Source organism: Ammodytes marinus (genome assembly GCF_949987685.1).
Source record: "Ammodytes marinus genome assembly, chromosome: 19".
NCBI classification, from domain to species: domain Eukaryota; kingdom Metazoa; phylum Chordata; class Actinopteri; order Uranoscopiformes; family Ammodytidae; genus Ammodytes; species Ammodytes marinus.
Genome location: NC_137223.1, coordinates 11,315,230 through 11,334,576, shown reverse-complemented (window position 1 = coordinate 11,334,576; position 19,347 = coordinate 11,315,230). Strand labels below are relative to the sequence as shown.

The 19,347-nt window shown below is 39.4% G+C and overlaps 1 protein-coding gene across 1 annotated transcript; it reads right to left on the bottom strand.

The window, feature by feature from the left end:
• Window positions 1-92: 92 nt before the first annotated feature.
• slc10a1 (solute carrier family 10 member 1) lies at window positions 93-9,971 on the bottom strand (the record flags this gene model as incomplete). Its single annotated transcript, XM_080047844.1, has 7 exons — window positions 93-189; window positions 1,535-1,734; window positions 1,860-2,038; window positions 2,592-2,796; window positions 6,732-6,844; window positions 9,574-9,660; window positions 9,750-9,971. The coding sequence occupies 7 exons, from the start codon at window positions 9,969-9,971 to the stop codon at window positions 128-130; spliced, it is 1,068 nt and encodes a 355-aa protein (XP_079903970.1). The 3' UTR covers window positions 93-127.
• Between the last annotated feature and the right edge of the window lie 9,376 nt (window positions 9,972-19,347).

Sequence of the window (19,347 nt, the reverse complement as noted above, 5' to 3'; positions counted from 1 at the left end):
GACGACTTCCATTGCACAAAATGGCTGTCTGTCTTCTCAATCAGCCATGTTATTTAGAGTTCACACCTTTCTTTATAGGTCCATGGTTCACACAGTTAGAAAAATACTTGAGTTTGAGATCCATCCGTCATACATGCGCCTCCGAAGAACTGTCAACCTTTTCTCTAGTGTTTGCTGCCTCGTAGGTCTCTGTAGGTCAGATAGAGAACAGGATTAGATCAATAATTCCACATTGAACACCTAATACAAATTTACAAAACAAGTGTTAATGGTAGTAACTGCAATAAAGACACTTAAAGGTGAAGTAAGCCATTTGTGTTGATATATGTGTTAAATCGCTCTTTATTCATACAGTGATCACTTATATAGTGTGTGCGTTTCATAAAGCCGATCTCTCAGTCACCTGCTCTGCATGTAATCTGCAAATAAACGGGGATCCCACAACTGATAACCAATCAGAAGAGATAACGCTACAATCCGGCACCCGTCTCACTGCTGGTGCACGTGCAGAGCGACAGATGGGTGAATGTGTATGCACCTACAATGGCGGAGCAGGTAAAAATACTTCCCAATGTCTGTTTTGATGGAATTTATCATGTTTGATCACTCTTACGGATCTGAGATCATGCTAGATAACTCGCTGCTTGAAGACCGCAGTGCATTAATGTGGGGACGAGGGAGGGGACTGCTAACTGCAGTCACTGACAGGAAGTTAGCTAAACTGACCATTCCGCTTACTGAACCTTTAAGTTGGGTAGACTTCATGATTCCTTTTACTGCAAGTCAATCTTGCAAGTTTTCTGGTGTGTTTAGTTGTTAAGTCATTCAGTCCAGTTTGAAATATCTCACTATATAATATATCTCAATGAAATTGTGTAGCAATATTCATCGACCCCATATGAGGAATACTTAATACTTTGGTTCTCTTCTAGTGCCATCATTTGGGTTTGTGAAATATCTCATGTACTTCAAGGATTGACACCAAATCTTGTCCAGATATTAATGGTTTTTCATATATATTATGACTTTGGGGACCCCCCCCAACCTTTGTTCTAGGACCACCATGAGGTTTTTCAGTGATATAAATATTCAAACAACTATTTGATTTACTGCTGGGAATTTCTGATTTGCATTCCCCAAGAAGATATACTGTACAACTTTGATACCCTGATCTTTCTATCAAGCACCATAAAGAGTTCAAAATGTCTGTGTGTCCAATACACTTTCCAATCAGCTTCAACTGTGCTTTCCAGTTAATGTTAATTAAGAATGATAGTAGCCTATAGTTCACTAATATTAGTAAGAAATGTTATATTGATTTTACGGATTGAAAAAACATTTATAAGTCAAATTGGCATAAAAGGGCTTCCATACATTTGAGATGCTCCAACCCGGATTACAGTGTTGATTAAACAACAGTTCAATCAACACTGTAATCTCACGAATGACATTGTCTAGAGTAAAAAGAGAACCCACCAGTGTTGGAACCTGTATCTACACATTAACCCTTCAAAAACCAGCATCATATGTTTACCTTTCTCTTTGCGCGTGAACCTTTGGTGACACCTGAACAGCACTATGAGCACAGCTGCCTCTGTCAGCTGGAAGGAGGCGTAGACCATAGGAAAGAGGAACAGGGGGCCTATCATCTCCTGAGGGAAAGCCATCTTCAGAATGGTGGAGCAAAGCTGGATGTTCTGACAGCCTGTTTCCATGGCAACAGTCCTCCGCTCCCTGTTATTCACAAGTCATGGATTACGTAATGCATGACTCCTTATTCCCTGACATGACTAAATACCACCTGTTATGATATCCACCGGAACTCCAATTCAAATCAGTAAAACCTTTTGCTGACTTACGATTGGTTGAGTCTGAAGAGCGAGGAGATGATGTATCCGAATGCGTAGCCTATGAAGGGCATGAGAGCAGCGATGGCCATGAGAGGAGGGGCCAGCACTGTGAGGATGGAGCCTCCTATTGATATGCTGGCAGTGACGCCGACCACCACGATGGAAATCATCATTATAGTGAGGCCTACCTGAGAACAACAAATCAAGACTGTAAATTAATTTGCCTTATATTTTGGTGTCTAGTCTTGGTAGGTGTTCTATCTTTTGTCATGAGGAGTTGTCTGTGTATCTGATGTTATTCCAATGTGACACAGAGCTGTATAGACTTGAAAGGAGAAATATAATGACAGTGTTCCACTAGAAACCTTTGTTTTGGCAGTGCCCTTAAAGTTAAAAAATACAGCTTTGTGTTTCAATTCCATTTCCCACTGGAACTTTCAAGGGACAGGTAAATCCAGGTGTGTCGAGCTCACTGGCTTGATGAAAGCCAGTAAGTGAGACGTTTTTATTTTGTCGAGCTGCATTATCTTGTGTTTATGAAATCTTCTGTTTCTGACCACCATACTTTAGACCCTCTGTCTCAAACGCTCATTTTTAGAGCCTTTAAGGTACGTCCTTTTTCAGCAGTTGTACTTGTAGGTTGGTAGGTGCAAGATACACAAATATATATGTGCACCAGCACTGAAAACATTTCCTTTAACTTGGTATACTCTGACCCTCGTTTGTAGTCATAACACTAACCTTTGTGATTCTCTTGGCGTACTGCGGCCTGTAGTAGTTGATGAGGATGCCGACTCCACAGGGTATGAGGACCATGACCAGAGATATGATGATGTCGACATAAGGTATGGCGCCCTGCAGAGTGCTGAAGCCCTGACAGTACACATACAGCAGCAGAGGCATCATGCCCAGAGCCAGCACGGTAGAGCACGATGTCATCACTATGCTGAGAGGGAAAAAGAAAATCATATGTCTAGCAGGAATATGAGTGTGGCAGTAGACTGGTAAAGGTGATGGGGATGGCAGGTAAACAACTGATAGGCCTACTGGGCCAGAATTCATGTCTGTTATAACTTCTGCCGAAACGGTGGCAACAACAAGACTGCTCCAATACTAGATCACTGTAGTAACTGGAAGTCAATTCTAACATTTGGAATGATTTGTTGGTTCAGCAACTTCAATGTTAGTAATTGAAAAAAAAGGCTTGGTAAGATGGTTTTTTACCCATCGGCATTAGAGGTGGAGATAACGATTGTGGAGAACGCTTGTCAAAATCACTATTTGTCAAATTCAGTGAATATCTTTTAACGATCCACTACCTGTCGGTGCAATGTGCGACGGGAAAAAAATCTGGTGTCAATACAAATCCTAGGCTATGTGTAATGAACATTGTGGTCCTCCAGGGGGCGTAGTTGTGGGTGTCTCTGACCTTTTCATTACTAGTTGGGATATTTCTATATCTGCCATACAATTGTATCAAGATTTATTGCCCTCATTATTGCTATTTTCTTTTCCTTTTTTTAATTTAATTTTTTTACAACAGTAGCGATGTAACAACACAGCCACCTTTACAGCATGATGATACTTTAAAAAGTGAAGTCATTTTGAATGTGATATAATGTACTGTATATACTTTGTTTTTGTTCATTTCTTTCATTGCTCTGTACAACTCAAATGGAGCTGAAGAAATAATGGATGTTAAAAGGATAGGTTTAATAAGCTAAGGCTTTAGCCTACACCTTTTCGGTCCTGTTTTGTTTCCAGTTTATCTTTTGTTTTCAATGCTAGAAGAATTCTTTAAGTGTTCATTTATCGTTTATCTACCTCTTGACTAAGTGTAGACACTCTAAGTTGGAAAATGACTGAAATAAACTAAGCTCAATGGGTCATGATTTACTGTGAGCACATCAGATCCTCATCAATGCAGAAACAATTGGCCTACAGTTCAGGGTATGTGAACAGGCTTGTCTGGTCTGAATATTTTTATCAATTTCATCGTGGTCTTAAGGAATCTTTTTGATAAGAATTGTGTGAGCCATTAGTGCTCCAAAAGCCAGATAAGATCATGAGGCCACAGATAGAACAGGAATGTCCTGAAAAACACGGCAACTAAATGCAATCTACACACACCTGCTCCTCGTTGAATGAGGAGAATGAATGGGGTGAATGGCCCAGAGGTGGAAAAGCAAAAGTTTTTTTGGTGCCTTCTTAGTTAGAGTGATAATATTAATTGTTTTATGGGCCTGAGCTTGCTGATATCCTGCAGGTCGTTCAACTCTTACTAATAAAGACGTATTGTGATCAATTGCAGCTACCTAGATGAAAACATTGCTTGCACATGGCCAAGGTCGATGAACTTTTAGGCCTTTAGAAATACAATGTCTCTGAAGACCCTGTCTTTTCAAAATGGGCTGTTGTCTCACAAAGATGTCATTTAATTGTTCTGTTTCATTCAGAGTCCCCTCTCTTCCCTGTTTTACGGTCTTTTCAAGTCTTTTTGAGCTTGTGGCTTTGTTGTTATTGTTTATATGTTTTTTATGGTCTTATTCTTTAACTTTTTATTCTTGTGAAGCTCTTTGTGCATCTGTCCGTCCCAAGCCATTCTTGTGAGTGAAATATCTCATGAATGCTTCGAGGGATTTTTCTTCCAACTTTGCACAAAAGTCCACCCTATTTCAAGAAATGAACTGATTATACAGTCAAGTGCGAAAGTTTGTGAACCCCTTGAGCCTTTTGGAATTTTATTTATTTTAACCATTATTAATTCATTTTTATCAATACCAGTATTTTTTATATGAAATAACAGATGTTTGTTTATCAATTCAACATTTTTATTTTCCAGAAATCAATTGTTAAAACAGATAAAACAAATTATTTGACGAATGTTGTATGTGCAAAAGTTTGTGAACCCTGAGCTGCATTGCTTAAATCGAGCAAGGTAAACACAATCAGGTTGGCCAAATTGGTTGATGAAATAGACCAATGTAATGAGAGATCTTTAGGAAAGAAATTGGGTGGCACTAGATAAAACAGAGATAAAACCAGGTCAGTTTAGGCTCACCAAAGTGAACCCATACAGGTCAGACATGCTAAAAGGGAAACAAATCTCAGAGGATCTCAGGAATAGAGTTTTGATGTTACACATTTGTCTGGGGACAGTTATAAATTCATAAAAAAAAATTTGAGCTCAATCGGTCCACCGTGAGGCAAATCATCTACAAATGGAGAGCTTTAAGAGTGACTTAACATCTGCCTAGAAGTGGACTTCCTTCAAAAATATCCTCAAGCGCCACAAGAAAAGTGATTTTTCAGGTAAAAGCCAACCCAAACATTACACCTGGAGATTTGCAGACAATTTGAAACCACCATTATTCACTTGGGAGAAGGTTCTCTAGGTGGTAGGCAGAATTGCGTTTTTGCCCAAACATGGCGGTTTTGGTTATGACCAAACAGTTCAATTTTTGACTAATCTGTCCACAGAATAAGACTTCAGGTATCTCCAGGTGCTCTCTGGCAAAGTTGTGACAAGCAGTTTTGTTCTTTTTTGAGAGCAGAGGCTTCTTCAGCAACCATCCCATGAAAGCCATGTTGACTGAGTTTTCTTCTTATTGTGGAACCATGCACATCTGTCCCAGATGCTGCAAGAGAGGTCTGCAAATCACCAGATGTAATGTTTGGGTTGGCTTTTAACTGAAAAATCACTTATCTTGTGGCGCTTGTGGATATTTTTGAAGGAAGTCCACTTCTAGGCAGATGTTCAGTCACTCTTAAAGCTCTTCATTTGTAGATGATTTGCCTCACGGTGGACCGATGGAGCTCAAACTTTTTTTAAAATAATTTATAGCTGTCCCCAGACAAATGTGCAGCATCACAACTCTATTCCTGAGATCCTCTGAGATTGTTTCCCCTTTTAGCATGTCTGACCTGTATGGGTTCACTTTGGTGAGCCTAAACTGACCTGGTTTTATCTCTGTTGTATCTAGTGCCGCCCAATTTCTTCCCTAAAGATCTCTCACTACATTGGTCCATTTCATGACTCAATTTGGCCCATCTGATTGTGTTTACCTGCTCCATTTAAGCAATGCAGCTCAGGGTTCACAAACTTTTGCACATACAACATTCGTCAAATAATTTGTTTTATCTGTTTTAACAATTGATTTCTGGAAAATAAAAATGTTGAATTGATAAACAAACATCTGTTATTTCATATAAAAAATACTGGTATTGATAAAAATGAATTAATGATGGTTACAATAAATAAAATTCCAAAATGTTCAAGGGGTTCACAAACTTTCGCACTTGACTGTATGTTGGTGGTCGTAGGACAAAGGTCAAGGTCACTGGGACCTCACATGTGTGAAGGAAATATCTCATGGACGTTTTGGAGGGATTTTCTTCAAAGTTTGCGTGAATGTCGAGGCGACTCGTGACCCAAAGATAAACTGAATATATTTTGAATTCACAGGACATGCACTGCGACCTTACATATTGTCAGGTCGCAGTGACCTTGTATCATAATTTAGCCTCACCTTCTTCATGTACAGCATTGCCTACCATCACTATACTCTTACCGGAGCATTTAACTGTCTGCCATGCGGTAGTTCTAGTTGTTATTTTAAAACGGTCAGCTCACGTTCACAAAACAGCCTATTTTCTCACCCATCCAGATAATTACAGTTTTAGAGTCTTATATGGACTATTTTCTTTGGTAAATGTGACATCCATTGGCAATATACCTCTGCTCATAAACAGTCAGGAGACTCAATAAGTGCAATAAAGTGTTCTTTTTCAAACAGCAGAAAAAGTTGTTCATATGTATGCTAGTGTGTGTGTGTGTGTGTGTGTGTGTGTGTGTGTGTGTGTGTGTGTGTGTGTGTGTACCTAAGGTTCATGTCTCCCTTCAGAGCCAGGGCCAGGATGTTGGAGAGGCTTCCTCCAGGACAGCAGCCACAGATCAGAATCACCACAGCAGTAATTTCAGTCAGCTGGAACGCCTACAGCACAAAATCACACAAAGAGTCCTCTGCCGATAAAGACTTCTGAGAGTAGGCCTACTTCTTCAACATTCAGTTATCCAGTGTTGCTTCATCTTTTTCAGCATCAGCATTCACACTGCAATTTCTTCAGGAAATGCACGTCTGATGTTGATTATGAGAATAAGTTATATTGAGAAAATGAAAAACAAAGAGCTCTTGGTATTGGTTTATAAGGAAACAATGTAAATAAATAAATAAAACAGAAATAGGATTTTACATTTTTTTTCAAATATGTAACCAATGACAAGTATTCTATGACAACCATCATCATTATATCATCCTGTGTGCCCATAAATAATGGAATAATAGTTGGGGTTAAGTATGTATCAACTTGCCTTTAACTATTTTTGATAAATAAATACACATATCATAACCATAACATGTAACCATGACATGTAAATGTACAGATCTCTACAAATACATTCAAATGTATTAAGATTATTTGATTACGTTTGGTGGGGTACAGGGGCGGTTCTACAGGGGGGCAAAGGGGGGCAGCGGCCCCCCCACTGAAGAGCCTTGTCCCCCCAGCTGCCCCCCTAACTTTTGCATTCTCAAAAATGTACTTGTAAGAACAAACCGCCACTATGTCAACAAGCCACTCAAATAATTGAAACAAACAATAAATTGAACAAAATTAAATAATTATGAATCTAATCTTATGCCCTGCCCCAGTGGCGCAAAAAGTGGGTATGCACTATATGCGGCGCATAGGGGCGCCGCACTAGAGGGGCGCCAAAGCGATCGAGGGAAAATTATTTGGAGTCGGCATTTTTCTGTATTTAACAGCGTTTGTGTATATGATATGATCAATAACAGAAGCACGTCAGTGATAAGGCGCATCCCCGCTCCTTCGCCTCCTCCTCCCCACACTATAGGCGCTCCAGTGCGCGCCCCCTCGAGCACGCGCTGGAGCGCGAGAGCTTTCATTTGAATCGTGTTGTAATCTGATGACAGGGACCTAAAGTTGGAGAGGCAGAAAAAACAAAACAGAAAACGGGAAGATTGATAAGGAGAAAGATTGCGTGTTTTATATGGCTGATTGTATTGATTAATGCACACTGATTATCGGCCGCGACTCGCGGATTGTCACTGCAGATTAACGTGTCACCTAAAGTTTTTGACTATTGCTGTTTTCACAGTTTTTTTTGGTAGTGTAGTGATTAGCAGGTCAGCGCCAAAACAACACACTCACCTGTTTCCCACTATTATCATATTTTGCACCATTCCAGCGCACGACTGAGTTGTGAGTGTGTGTGAGAGAGAGAGAGAGAGGTCTCCTTACAGAGGCAATGTGCCAGACTCACAATTTCAGTTGATTGAAATGTATAAATAACTAAACATGAAAAGACTGAGGTTAAGTTTGTCACCAAATTCCCTTACAATAAGCTATTATATACTCTCTCTCTCCTGTAATACTGTATGTGTAACTTACACACTATTCAAACCGATCCTGAATTGTAATGCTTTGGGGGATTCTGAATTGTGATGCTTTGTGGTGCCCACCCCTCCACCCCCCCTTCCTTAGCCTTGTACATCATACTTAGCATTGCGCAACATACTTCAAACACTATACATGTACATAAGCCCTGCAGCTCACCCGCAGAAAACATTTCCTCAGAATTTTTTTTTTTTTGTCGTTACACTCATAGCTCCAAAGTAAAACCTACTGTTCTAGTTGGGCTTACCTGGGAATCTTATCTACTGTCTGATCAGGACCTTCAAATATCTCTTTATCATTCATCCAAGCGAATCCATCATCTTGTTCAGTGAATTGGAAACAGAAACTAAGACAAACTTAACCTCAACTTTTCATGTTTAGTTATTTTTAAATTTTAATCAACTGAAATTGTGAGTCTGGCACATTGCCTCTGTAAGGAGACCTTACTCCCTCTCTCTCTCTCACTCACTCACTCTCTCTCTCTCTCACACTCACTTACTCACACACACACACACACACACTCACGCACAGTTTGTCTTAGTTTCTGTTTCCAATTCACTGAACAAGATGATGGATTTGCTTGGATGAATGATAAAGAGATATTTGAATGTTCTGATCAGACAGTAGATAAGATTCCCAGGTAAGCCCAACTAGAACAATAGGTTTTTCTTTGGAGCTATGAGTGTAACGACAAACAAAAATGTTTCTGAGGAAATGTTTTCTTTAATCATATAAGAAATGAATAAATAAGTGAAGGAAAAGAGGGAAAAGAAGAAATAAAAGTGAGGGATGAAGAGGAGGTTTTATATTCAGACAGAGGGACAGAGGCAGGTAGTGATCAGCAGGCAGGTGAAAGGTAGGCAGAGGGTCTGACTGCAGTCCCAGCCTAAACTACTGTAGCCTATTGTTATTCTCCTTCCATATAAATTCCACTAGACTAGAATGATATGTCATGTCACTCAAAATAACATGTTTCAATGATTGCCTGTTTTCTGTTGTAGCAATGTGTTGTATAGGGTAAGCTATGTAGGCTTAAGATATAGGCTACAAATGTCTTATTTTATCAGAAATGATGATCAATATAATATATATGGGGATTCCCGCTACCGTCCTCCCATGCCCCCCTGCCAAGACCTCTTGCCACCCCATGTAACATTTTCCAGATCCTCCACTGGTGGGGTACCTTCGTTTAGACTGCAGGAGGCCTCACAAGCTTGCTGAACACTCAATTAAAATAAATACCAACCTTAGCTAAGCAGAAGGCCGTCAGAGGCATGACACCATACTGGGCCAGCACTGCTATCGCCACCCCCTTAGGTTTCACTATGTGACTCTGGAAAGAAGCAAGGGAAGGTGTTTTGGTACAGAAGATCTAAATAGAATATAATGTTCTTTATACAGATGGATGTCACCTGAAGTCACCTTGATCTTGGACACCTCCATGGTGCATCCCAGTGAAACCATGGTGATGAACAGAACGATGATCAGGAGAAGGTTGATGATTTTGTCCACCACCGGAGACATTAGGGGCGTGTAAGCATTGCTGCTGTTAGCGACCGTCGTGTTGAACAACATGCTTTGATTTCTTTGCCAAAAAGTTGCGTCTGGGAACAGTTCGCCTGTGTAGTCCATGATGTCCTCCATGTTGTAACAGCAACGTAGTTACTTGTGATCCTAAAAACATAAACAGACAACAAGAACAGAGTCAGGTAGACAGATAGAGATCTAAGAAAAATAGATTGTGCTTGATAGAAAAAAATATGGTGAAATGGGAACAATAATTGAGGGCTGCCCTATGGTAATAAAACAGGAAAAAGTGCCCTTAGGATGGCCTCCTAACAGAGAGCATGACAAAGTGCCCAAAAGGTGCCTTTCTAGTGGATACAAATGTGATGCAGTGACCTTTGCAGTGGCCCAATATGCATGTTAAAGTGTCCTTTGGGTGTTAAGTGGTTAAATAGTTAATAGTCACCTTTAATGCATCCGGATTCTGTGCACACTGCTGCCCCAGTGAAGTGGTGATCAGTTTGTGAGCAAGTGGAAGGTTGCTGTCATGTTGATAAGCTTTGCTTTTCATCTGCAAGCGTAATCGTTCAGTTCATAGTACACGTTATATGGTCCTAAGAACCCTTGACCCACTATCCCATGTGGTGTAGCTGTACATATTAAAACATAGCCTACCTTTACTAGATATGAATGGTTAAACAGGCATTTAAGACTTTAATGTCTTGTGATTTTGGGGAGTTCAATGTAAGAACTTGTAGAAAAACACAACACCATGCAGTAGGCGAGGAATATAAATTGAATGATATTCATCACATTTTTTACATTATAATGAATTGATTCGGTCTCTAACACGAGCAGACGCCACACTGTTGTTAATGCAGTGATACATGCATTGTCTTGCATTGACTTCCCATCATGCAGACAAACACATTATAACATATAATTTCATTAATGGAAAGTATTTGTCACCCATTCTATCTGTCTATGACGAAATATTTAGCATTATAACAGCTGTGTTTGCCTGTGTTATCACGGATTATCTGCTTATACACCAGCATGGGAGTTAAGAAATTGCAGCAATCCTAGGAAATGTAAGATATACAGTAAATGTAGCAAAGTGCGTGCTGCTGTCTGTATTTAATTAAAGTGATCAGACATTTACAAATACATAAGTATTTTTTCCCCAAAAAATTAAAGTCACGTATTTATTCTCAATAAATTATCCCTTATTTAAGATTCATACTTTTACTTAGAAAATGATAGAGGTGTTCAGTTGACTGACAGTGAAGGTAAATCTCTCCTGAGCAAGTCACTTAAATCGGTCTTATTTGTTAGAGACTCTGCTTTCGCTTTTCTTCAAACCTTCGTTCTCCTATGTGCCTTGATGCTAAGTCAGCCTTCATCTCCAGAGATGACAACCACATCCTCCCTGCTGCCATGCTCGCGTGATGTGTGTGTGTGTGTGTGTGTGTGTGTGTGTAGGCCAAATTGCCTTTGAAAGGATTTCTCATATCTATTTTGCACTCATAAAAAAATAGACACACAAGTGGGAGTTTAAAAAATATATATACAACAGAGCTTCGTAAATGTGTCACACTTATTCGAATGCACACTTACTTCTTCACTGTTATTGAAGGTGAGAATTGCACACCTTATTCTTAGAGGTCAGTTTGTACAAAATAGAAGAGAAAAAAACAAGTGGATTCCCCCAGACACAAACACTTATCCCCACTTGGAGAGTAAAAACTGACAGATTTGATTGCAGCTATATTTCATATATATATATTGTATATATTGTGTTGTTACCTGTTGGGCCGCAGGTCCCTCCACTCTTCTCTTCACTCTCAAACTAAATCTCCTCCTTTTGTGTGGGCACTCTCTCTTTTCTTGTCAAACGGCAATGAAGCCGAGAGATTTGATTGTTGAACAGAGGTGCCATCTAGTGCACAGCTGACTTCTGCAGCTTGAGAGACCACACCAGAGTTGGAGAATAAAACACTTACTGTAACTTTATAAATACTTTGAGTCAGTTTTTTTTTAGGAGATTCATATTCCTTGTGTTGTGGCGGGGTCATTTCTGTTGCAGACCTGAGGCCTAGTGCACAAAAGTGGAATTCAGATATCGAGGATGATTGATAAAGCCAGCCTTGACAAAGTCTAGTCTGGGCACCTTGGATTAGTCAATTGCACAAGCCCCAATCCAAGGGAACACTTTGTCAAACCAGGTATGAGTAATCAGATCATTCTCTCCTCCGTGTATCTCTCAAATAAAGTTAAATTTATTCCTGTATGTCCTATTCTCATTCTTTTAAGCACTGTTTCCTCCCTTCTATTTTTCCTTTTAACTCCATGCGCACTCACATTTTCTTTGTATATTCATTTCTTCCAGTCATTTCTCTGTCCCATCTATCTTGCCACTCTTTTTATTACTTTAAAAAAAATATTGCTTTAACTTCTGCTTTCCCAAAAGACACATCTACTATATTATTAATTTTTGTTTTCTTTTTTGGCAGTTTTGTCTCTCTCCCTCATACCCTTCCATTCCTACGTGGGCAGGAACCCAGCAAAATGTGACAGATGTTCCAGGTCACAAAAATGACATGACATATTCTACACATTGAGGCATGTTCTTTAACTATTTTGACGATGAATGTAATCTGTATTTCAGATTATTACCGAAAGAAACTACTAAACTGAATTTTCAACAAAGTTCTGGACAGTTCTTTGCCCCTGCTTTCCACAGGGGCAAAGACCTGTGGAACATGACCTTTGGCCTCTACTGATCAACAACTTCCACATCAACATAAAATAATGTAAATAAGAAAAATAAAGCCTTGTTAATTGTCACATTTGCAGGTTTAGCTGACATGGGAAGTCGTTCAGGTCACTGTGTGGTTCAGTTAAACTGGTCAGAGTATAGGTGCAGTGATTCTAGTTTGTGATCTTGTTAGGGTGCTGCCTGCAAAGGTCTCCCACTCAGAAGTACCACATGGGGAAGGGAATGCTATCAAATACCACTCCTCTTAACTTTATACAGTATTGATGCAATAAGGAAAAATCAGCCCCAAAACAAAATGCTACCAAAAAGACCACAAATCATTTTTGATGGTGTTTATGTTTAGGGATACATTCAACCAGTCTGCCCCCCACCAAGGGGAATTTGTTAAGTCCTGACTCTTTAGGAAAATAGGAAAGAAGAGGAGGAGATTTGGGTAAAATATAAAAGTATGCAGCTATGTCATCTCTTTTTGAGTGTAATATTTTTCATGTATTTAAATAGGAATTGTAATTGATTACTTTGCAACAAGAAAATAAAGAACGGTTAGTGTATTAACAGGTTCTCTGCTTCATAATTTGATTAGTATTTTTTTATTTCTGTGCTATTGTTTCTTGTTAGGTTTCCAAAACATCCGGGGCTTAGCCCAAGAGGGAATAGGGTAGTGCGCGCAGTCAGCGCGCGGCAAATTTTTTATATACTTTATTGCGCATGCACATTTTTTTCATAATGATTTACCTAAATAAACAAAATAGGCAGGTAATTATAGCTTTAAATAGCTACCTGACTGCTGCTTATCCCCAAACATTTAAGGTTCCATTCAAGTTATTTCATAGTAAAATGAATACAAGTGAGACAGACCTTACATTACCCATATCAGGGGTGTCAAACTCATTTTCACACAGGGCCACTCTATGATTAAATGATAATCACACTAAGGGCCGACATGGAGTTTACTGACATGCCTTCTTTTCAATCCAAAAGGTAAAAACAACATACCTATGAATATATTGTATACAACCTGTGTACAGAGTCAAAGGCTAGGTTTCATTTCAACATTTAGGGGGATAAATTATAGGTGGGAGGTATGGGGTGCTCCCCCAGAGATTTTTGAGCGTCAAACACTTAATTGCCTGCATTCTGGTGGATTTTTATTCATCTATCTGTGCCTTTTCTGCATCAATTTATAGTGGAAATATTTTTTTTTCTGTGAAGGAAAAGACAACATTCAGGTTCCTAAAGAAACAACTATAATGGAATATAATGCAGTGAGGCTCTCGGGCATCCTGGATTTTTCAAAACTTTCTGCACATACAAACCATATCACATGTTTTGAGTATTTCTTTTTTAGGAATCATGACTCAGCACCAGTGTTAACTATTTATGACACTTTACATTGGTAATTAAATGACAGCCACCATTGGAAATGAAAAGGGTGGGCAGCTAGCTAACGTAACTAATTGTAACTTATGGCAAAAGTTGGAAACAAATCATGTTAGCTTTCATCCTTAGGCACTTGACACAATCAATCATCAATATTGGCATGCTATTTAGCCCCATAGATTGGCCTATTTACAGCCCACAGAAAACTGACATTTTCTTCAATGCAAGTTCATCAATTCATGGCTTAAAATCTTGAGCAGTGGAACTTCCAACAGAAATTCCTAGCAGTAAGCTACGCGAGTAACCAATGGGAGCATGTGCGATGTGCGGATATGGCACAGGCTCTGCATGCAGCAAAAAAATAAATAAAAAATATTATAATTTTTTAGATTTAGATTCGGGGCTAATCAAATTAGATACAGGGCTTTAGCCCCGAATAAAACAGCCTAGTGACGCCACTGGTTAAGAATAGTGTAACAATTCTATTATATTTTTATTCGTATTCAGAGACAACAATTTGTCTACATTTGGCTTTGTATACTTTTTTTAAATAAATATATAAATATATTGTGTTTGTATACAGTGTATGTTTTTTTAATATACGTTTGAGTAATGAATTGAAGAACTTAAGTTTCAATTGTTTTACAGTCTAATAATTTAGAGTTGATTTTTAGATCTTATCTAGCGGGTGTTTGCCTGTTTGCCACTTCTCGTGTATCTCTACCATCGCCTGCCAGTGAACTACTGCCTTCAAAATAAATCATTCATATTCAACCTGCCTCCTTGTGTGTCTGTGCTTGTGTCCCTGCACATTTGTAACAATACACCTCTGAATACCAACTAAATGAATACGATGAATGTCATTGTAATGTGATTTTATTACTTATCTTATTTTGTCCTTTAGTACTTATTGCACCGTGCGTCGGAGAGAAACATACTGTATTTCCGATTCCTTTATGTCTGGCACATATTGCAGAAATCGACAATAAAGTTGACTTGACTTGATGATCACATTCTGTACATACACGTACAGAAGAAATATTCTAGCTCCACAAGGTGAAACTGTAGGAACAGAATGAAGACAGTGGACACAGATCTGAGCAACCAAACCCTCTCTGTGCATGTTTATAAGTGGAAGATTTATGTGAGTTATTAGCTGGTGCCTTTTCTAATCTATAATCAACAAATGTTTAATTTGTTTTGCCAGGAATTTTTGTGATTCATTTTGAACTGACTTGAAGTCATCCTCTCTTGGATAAGCTTGTGTCCGGACATCTGCGAGACATTTCTGAGGCAGAATACCCCCGTGAACATTCTCCAAAGCTCCTCCAATGCTTTCTGTTTGACCTTTTTTCCTAACAATGAGTCATCGAGAAGAATATCTCAATTATTATCTTCGTCTGGTGAGTACAACAAGCAATGTGGTTTGTCCTCATCTGTTTCCACTTAATCTGCAACAGCTTGGCTATTTCTTTGATGAAAATGTTGAAAGTAAGGCAAAAATTAAGGTTAAAAATCATCAAAATCATAAGACCTGCGAGAACAGCCAATATTTTACAATGTGGTTGACATTTTACAGCAACCAGAAAATAGTTTAGCTTATAGCTTTCACTGCGTGCCTAACCAATAGAAATACTTGAATGCCAGTCCTTGGGGTCAATACTTACACAAAGGTTCTCTGCTCTTATACTTTAGAATTCAAAATGTCCATTTGCTTCCAAAATATGCCTCAGTTGTTGTGAAAAGAGTTGGAACCAGAGAGAATAAAATAAAGAAAAAAACACTAATCGATGATCAGCTCATTAGTCTAAAGTCATGCTTTCCTGCTATGTAAACTGTTGATGTTATCATCAGAGCTAGTTGGCGACAGCTTTCTGGCCGGCCGACAGATTAGCTTTCGCCAAGTATGAACTCTGCACATGATCACAAATGACTTACAGACCACAGACTGTTACTCTGAATCTCAACGTTCATGATAGATTTCATTTGCTGGGCAATGCTGCTACTGCTACTAACCAAGAGTTAAGAAGCTACACCTAAGCATTTACTATTTCATCTTGTTTTCAATGCAGGGGTACTTCAGCTTCTGGGGGAACATCAAAATACAAGATTAAAAAAAAAGAAAGAAGAAAAAAAGGTTTGTGAGTAGACCAAGGTTAATATTTCTACCAAATGGAAATAAACCTATAAACGCTGACATTGCTGAAGGGTTTGGAAATGGCAGCTTGTGAAATTGCTTGCTGCTCCATGCCAGATTGACAGGATGTAGGCGGCAGCAGCCAGGAGGGAGCACTGTGAGGGAGGTGGACAGTGAGTAATATCTCCTAAAACAAAATGGCACCTCCACTTACAGTAAATCCATCCAATGGGATCTGCAGTGGAACTGATACTGCACTGAGCACATTCTGATACAGACACTTTGGTTAAATCGTGACGATGAGTCATAAAGAGTTTGCTTTGAAAGGTAAAAATTGCACAAAGGTCTCTAACCCAGTGACACAATAAACCCTGGGTGTATTCAATACACCCTGGGTTGGTCATCCTTTGCTACAACAATGGACTAAAGGTTAAAAATGTTAAGGTTTGTTGCACATCCACCACCTACATTTTTTGTATTTCTATTCAAGAAGACAACACATCATAGCTTTAATTTGAATCACTATAAACTATTGTGTATATGGAAGACCAAATGTGTTTTCAAATTTTAACACTGCACAAAGGATTTGATGAAACTCCCCAAACAGCTTTCGAAAACTATTCCTCATCTACGGAAGGCGCTTTTTATAGATCTTACTCCACCTTTAATCTGATGGTATATCTTACAGCAGCGCACCCCCTCCCCTTCCATCTCATAAGTCATGCGCTGACAACAATGGCAAGAACAAAACAAATATCCTTGATGGTGAGTGCATAGGCCTGCTGGGGGGCGCGTGTAGTGTACAATATGCTGGGCCGAGGGGACAAAAGGAGGGCATTTTAATGGTTTGACGGGCCGGTCCTGTATGAGGACATGCAGGGGGAGGGGGAGGGTAGCTCTGCCGGGACTGATCAGCTTCTCTATTTAATTACAGCCCAGTCCTTCACATACCTGTTTTTTTACTACATCTCCCTCCCCAAGCAAATCAATGTCTGAGCTCCCTGCAGTCTGAATATTATGGACTGAAACTGTGCTAAAGCACTTCATAACTCAGCCCAGGCCCCGGGGGGAATAGCATTAAGGGTGTGGCAAGAAGGCAGTTGAGAAAACTCTCAGTTTCTGTGAGATATGTATACCTCATTATCATATATTATTTTCCGTTGCGTTACCCCAATCCCCAGAGGTTATTCAAATGCGATTGTAAAGCACAAATATTGCGAGATGCTTTCCCTGCCGTCGACCGTGATGAGGACTGCCACGAGAGGCTCCACTGCAGCAGATGCATTATTAAAACCTGGCCTTATTGTGTTGTCATCCCCTTTACGTATGAGGCTATACTGTTACGGGCCATATTTCTGGATGACCCCGATTGGCTCTGCTGCTCTAGGACAAAAAAACAACAACAACTACAAAATGGTAGATGGGATGGAAGGAGGGGGGCTGTATATTTAGCGAGAGGACTACATACGGAGGAAATACAAAAAAGGGGTGATGCACAGAGGTAAGAAAGTGGAGGAAGAGATCAAGGTCACAGCACATTTTTAAGGCCTGTGTCTGCGGTGAAGGCGGCAGAGAAGCATGGATGTCGCCAGCAGCTGCTGTAGCCTCTTGACCTGCATGGGGGAGTGAATGAGGTTGCTCCGAGCATGTTTTTCTTTGACAATTTTTGCCGGCCCCGCTGTTGCACTGCAAAATAATCCACAGTGTAAGCTCCTTATCTACAACACAATTTTGTGAAAAGGGAAGCCCCAGAGCAGATTATTCACATAGTATCCTATAAAACCATGCCCCCACACCATTACATGTAGGCCTACAGTATATAATCTTAAAGGTAGGTCTATGTTTCGTGGAAACTAAGTTCTGCACCATAATGGATGGCTGTATTAGTAGGGGAGAGTGGCCTAAATTGTGCCAGTGGGGAAGTTGTGCCACCCCTTGTTTCTAGAAAACCATAGAAGAAATTGGAAATGTGACCACATAAGAAGAGCCATCCATTTAACTCATTCTGTAAAGAAGGGAGAAACATGGAATAAGATATAAGCACATTTAAGCTCAAAAAACTGTTTTTTGCCTTTCAAAGTAAAATTTCCATGATCAAGGTTTTTTGATTATTGTGTCTGAACAATTATACACGTTTGAAAACATTCAACACATGTTTTAGTGCTTTAGTATGCTACACTTTGTGTCTATATAGTTAGCATGATGTCAGCCCTAAACTGCTGCATCATGCTTATCATCCAAAATTCTGGGGTTGGGGTGATTTGTGCCAGAGGGCCTGGGGTGAGTTATAAGTAAGTAAGTAAGTAAGTAAGTAAGTAAGTCAGTAAGTAAGTAAGTAAGTAAGTAAGTAAGTAAGTAAGTAAGTAAGTAAGTAAGTAAGTAAGTAAGTAAGTAAGTAAGTAAGTAAGTAAGTAAGTAAGTAAAATGTATTTATAAAATCACATTTATAACAGTTTTTTTTTGCACTGTCCAAAGTGCAAAAATTAAGGTAAAATAACAATAACAAAAATAAAAGACATAAAGCCCAGACATCCACATATAAACAAAGATAGTAGTGCAGAAGATAGTTAATGGGGAGTAAAAACCAGGGTGTACATATGGGTTTTGAACCTTGATTTAAAGGCAGAAATGGAGGGGGAATCGCATATGCCAGGTGGCAGTTGGTTCTACAAGGGTGGAGCAGCTAGTGCAAAGTAAATGTCTGAGAGTTGTGCCATTGGCATGGCTGTATACACTGGTCACCAAAAGAAAGTGATTGTCTACAGTAGCTCAGAAGAGAGTGACATCTCCATTCCACTTAACGACACCACTGATGAGAGTGCAGATGGCCAGAAAGATGATGATGGTGACTTTGTCATTGTGAGCTTTGCAGGTAAAACCATTAGATCTGCTAGGCCTTGTTTAAGAAAATTGTCCTTCAATCGTGGTAAAATATTTACTTTAAATCTTAAATCATCATCATCATCATCATCTTTATTGTCAGACTCAAGGTCCATAAAAAGAACACACAAAACATAAAAAACCCACCCCACAGATAGGCCTACACACATTTTCATAAAATACATTCATACCAATACCTCCACATTGGTGACTGGTAATGAATTGTACTGTAGCTGGGATTAGTCAGCACAACAACAATGCAATTCTGTGACGTATTAAGGCGACAGATACATTTATACATCAGGTTCCTCAACAATGCTCTGAAAGTGCTGACACCT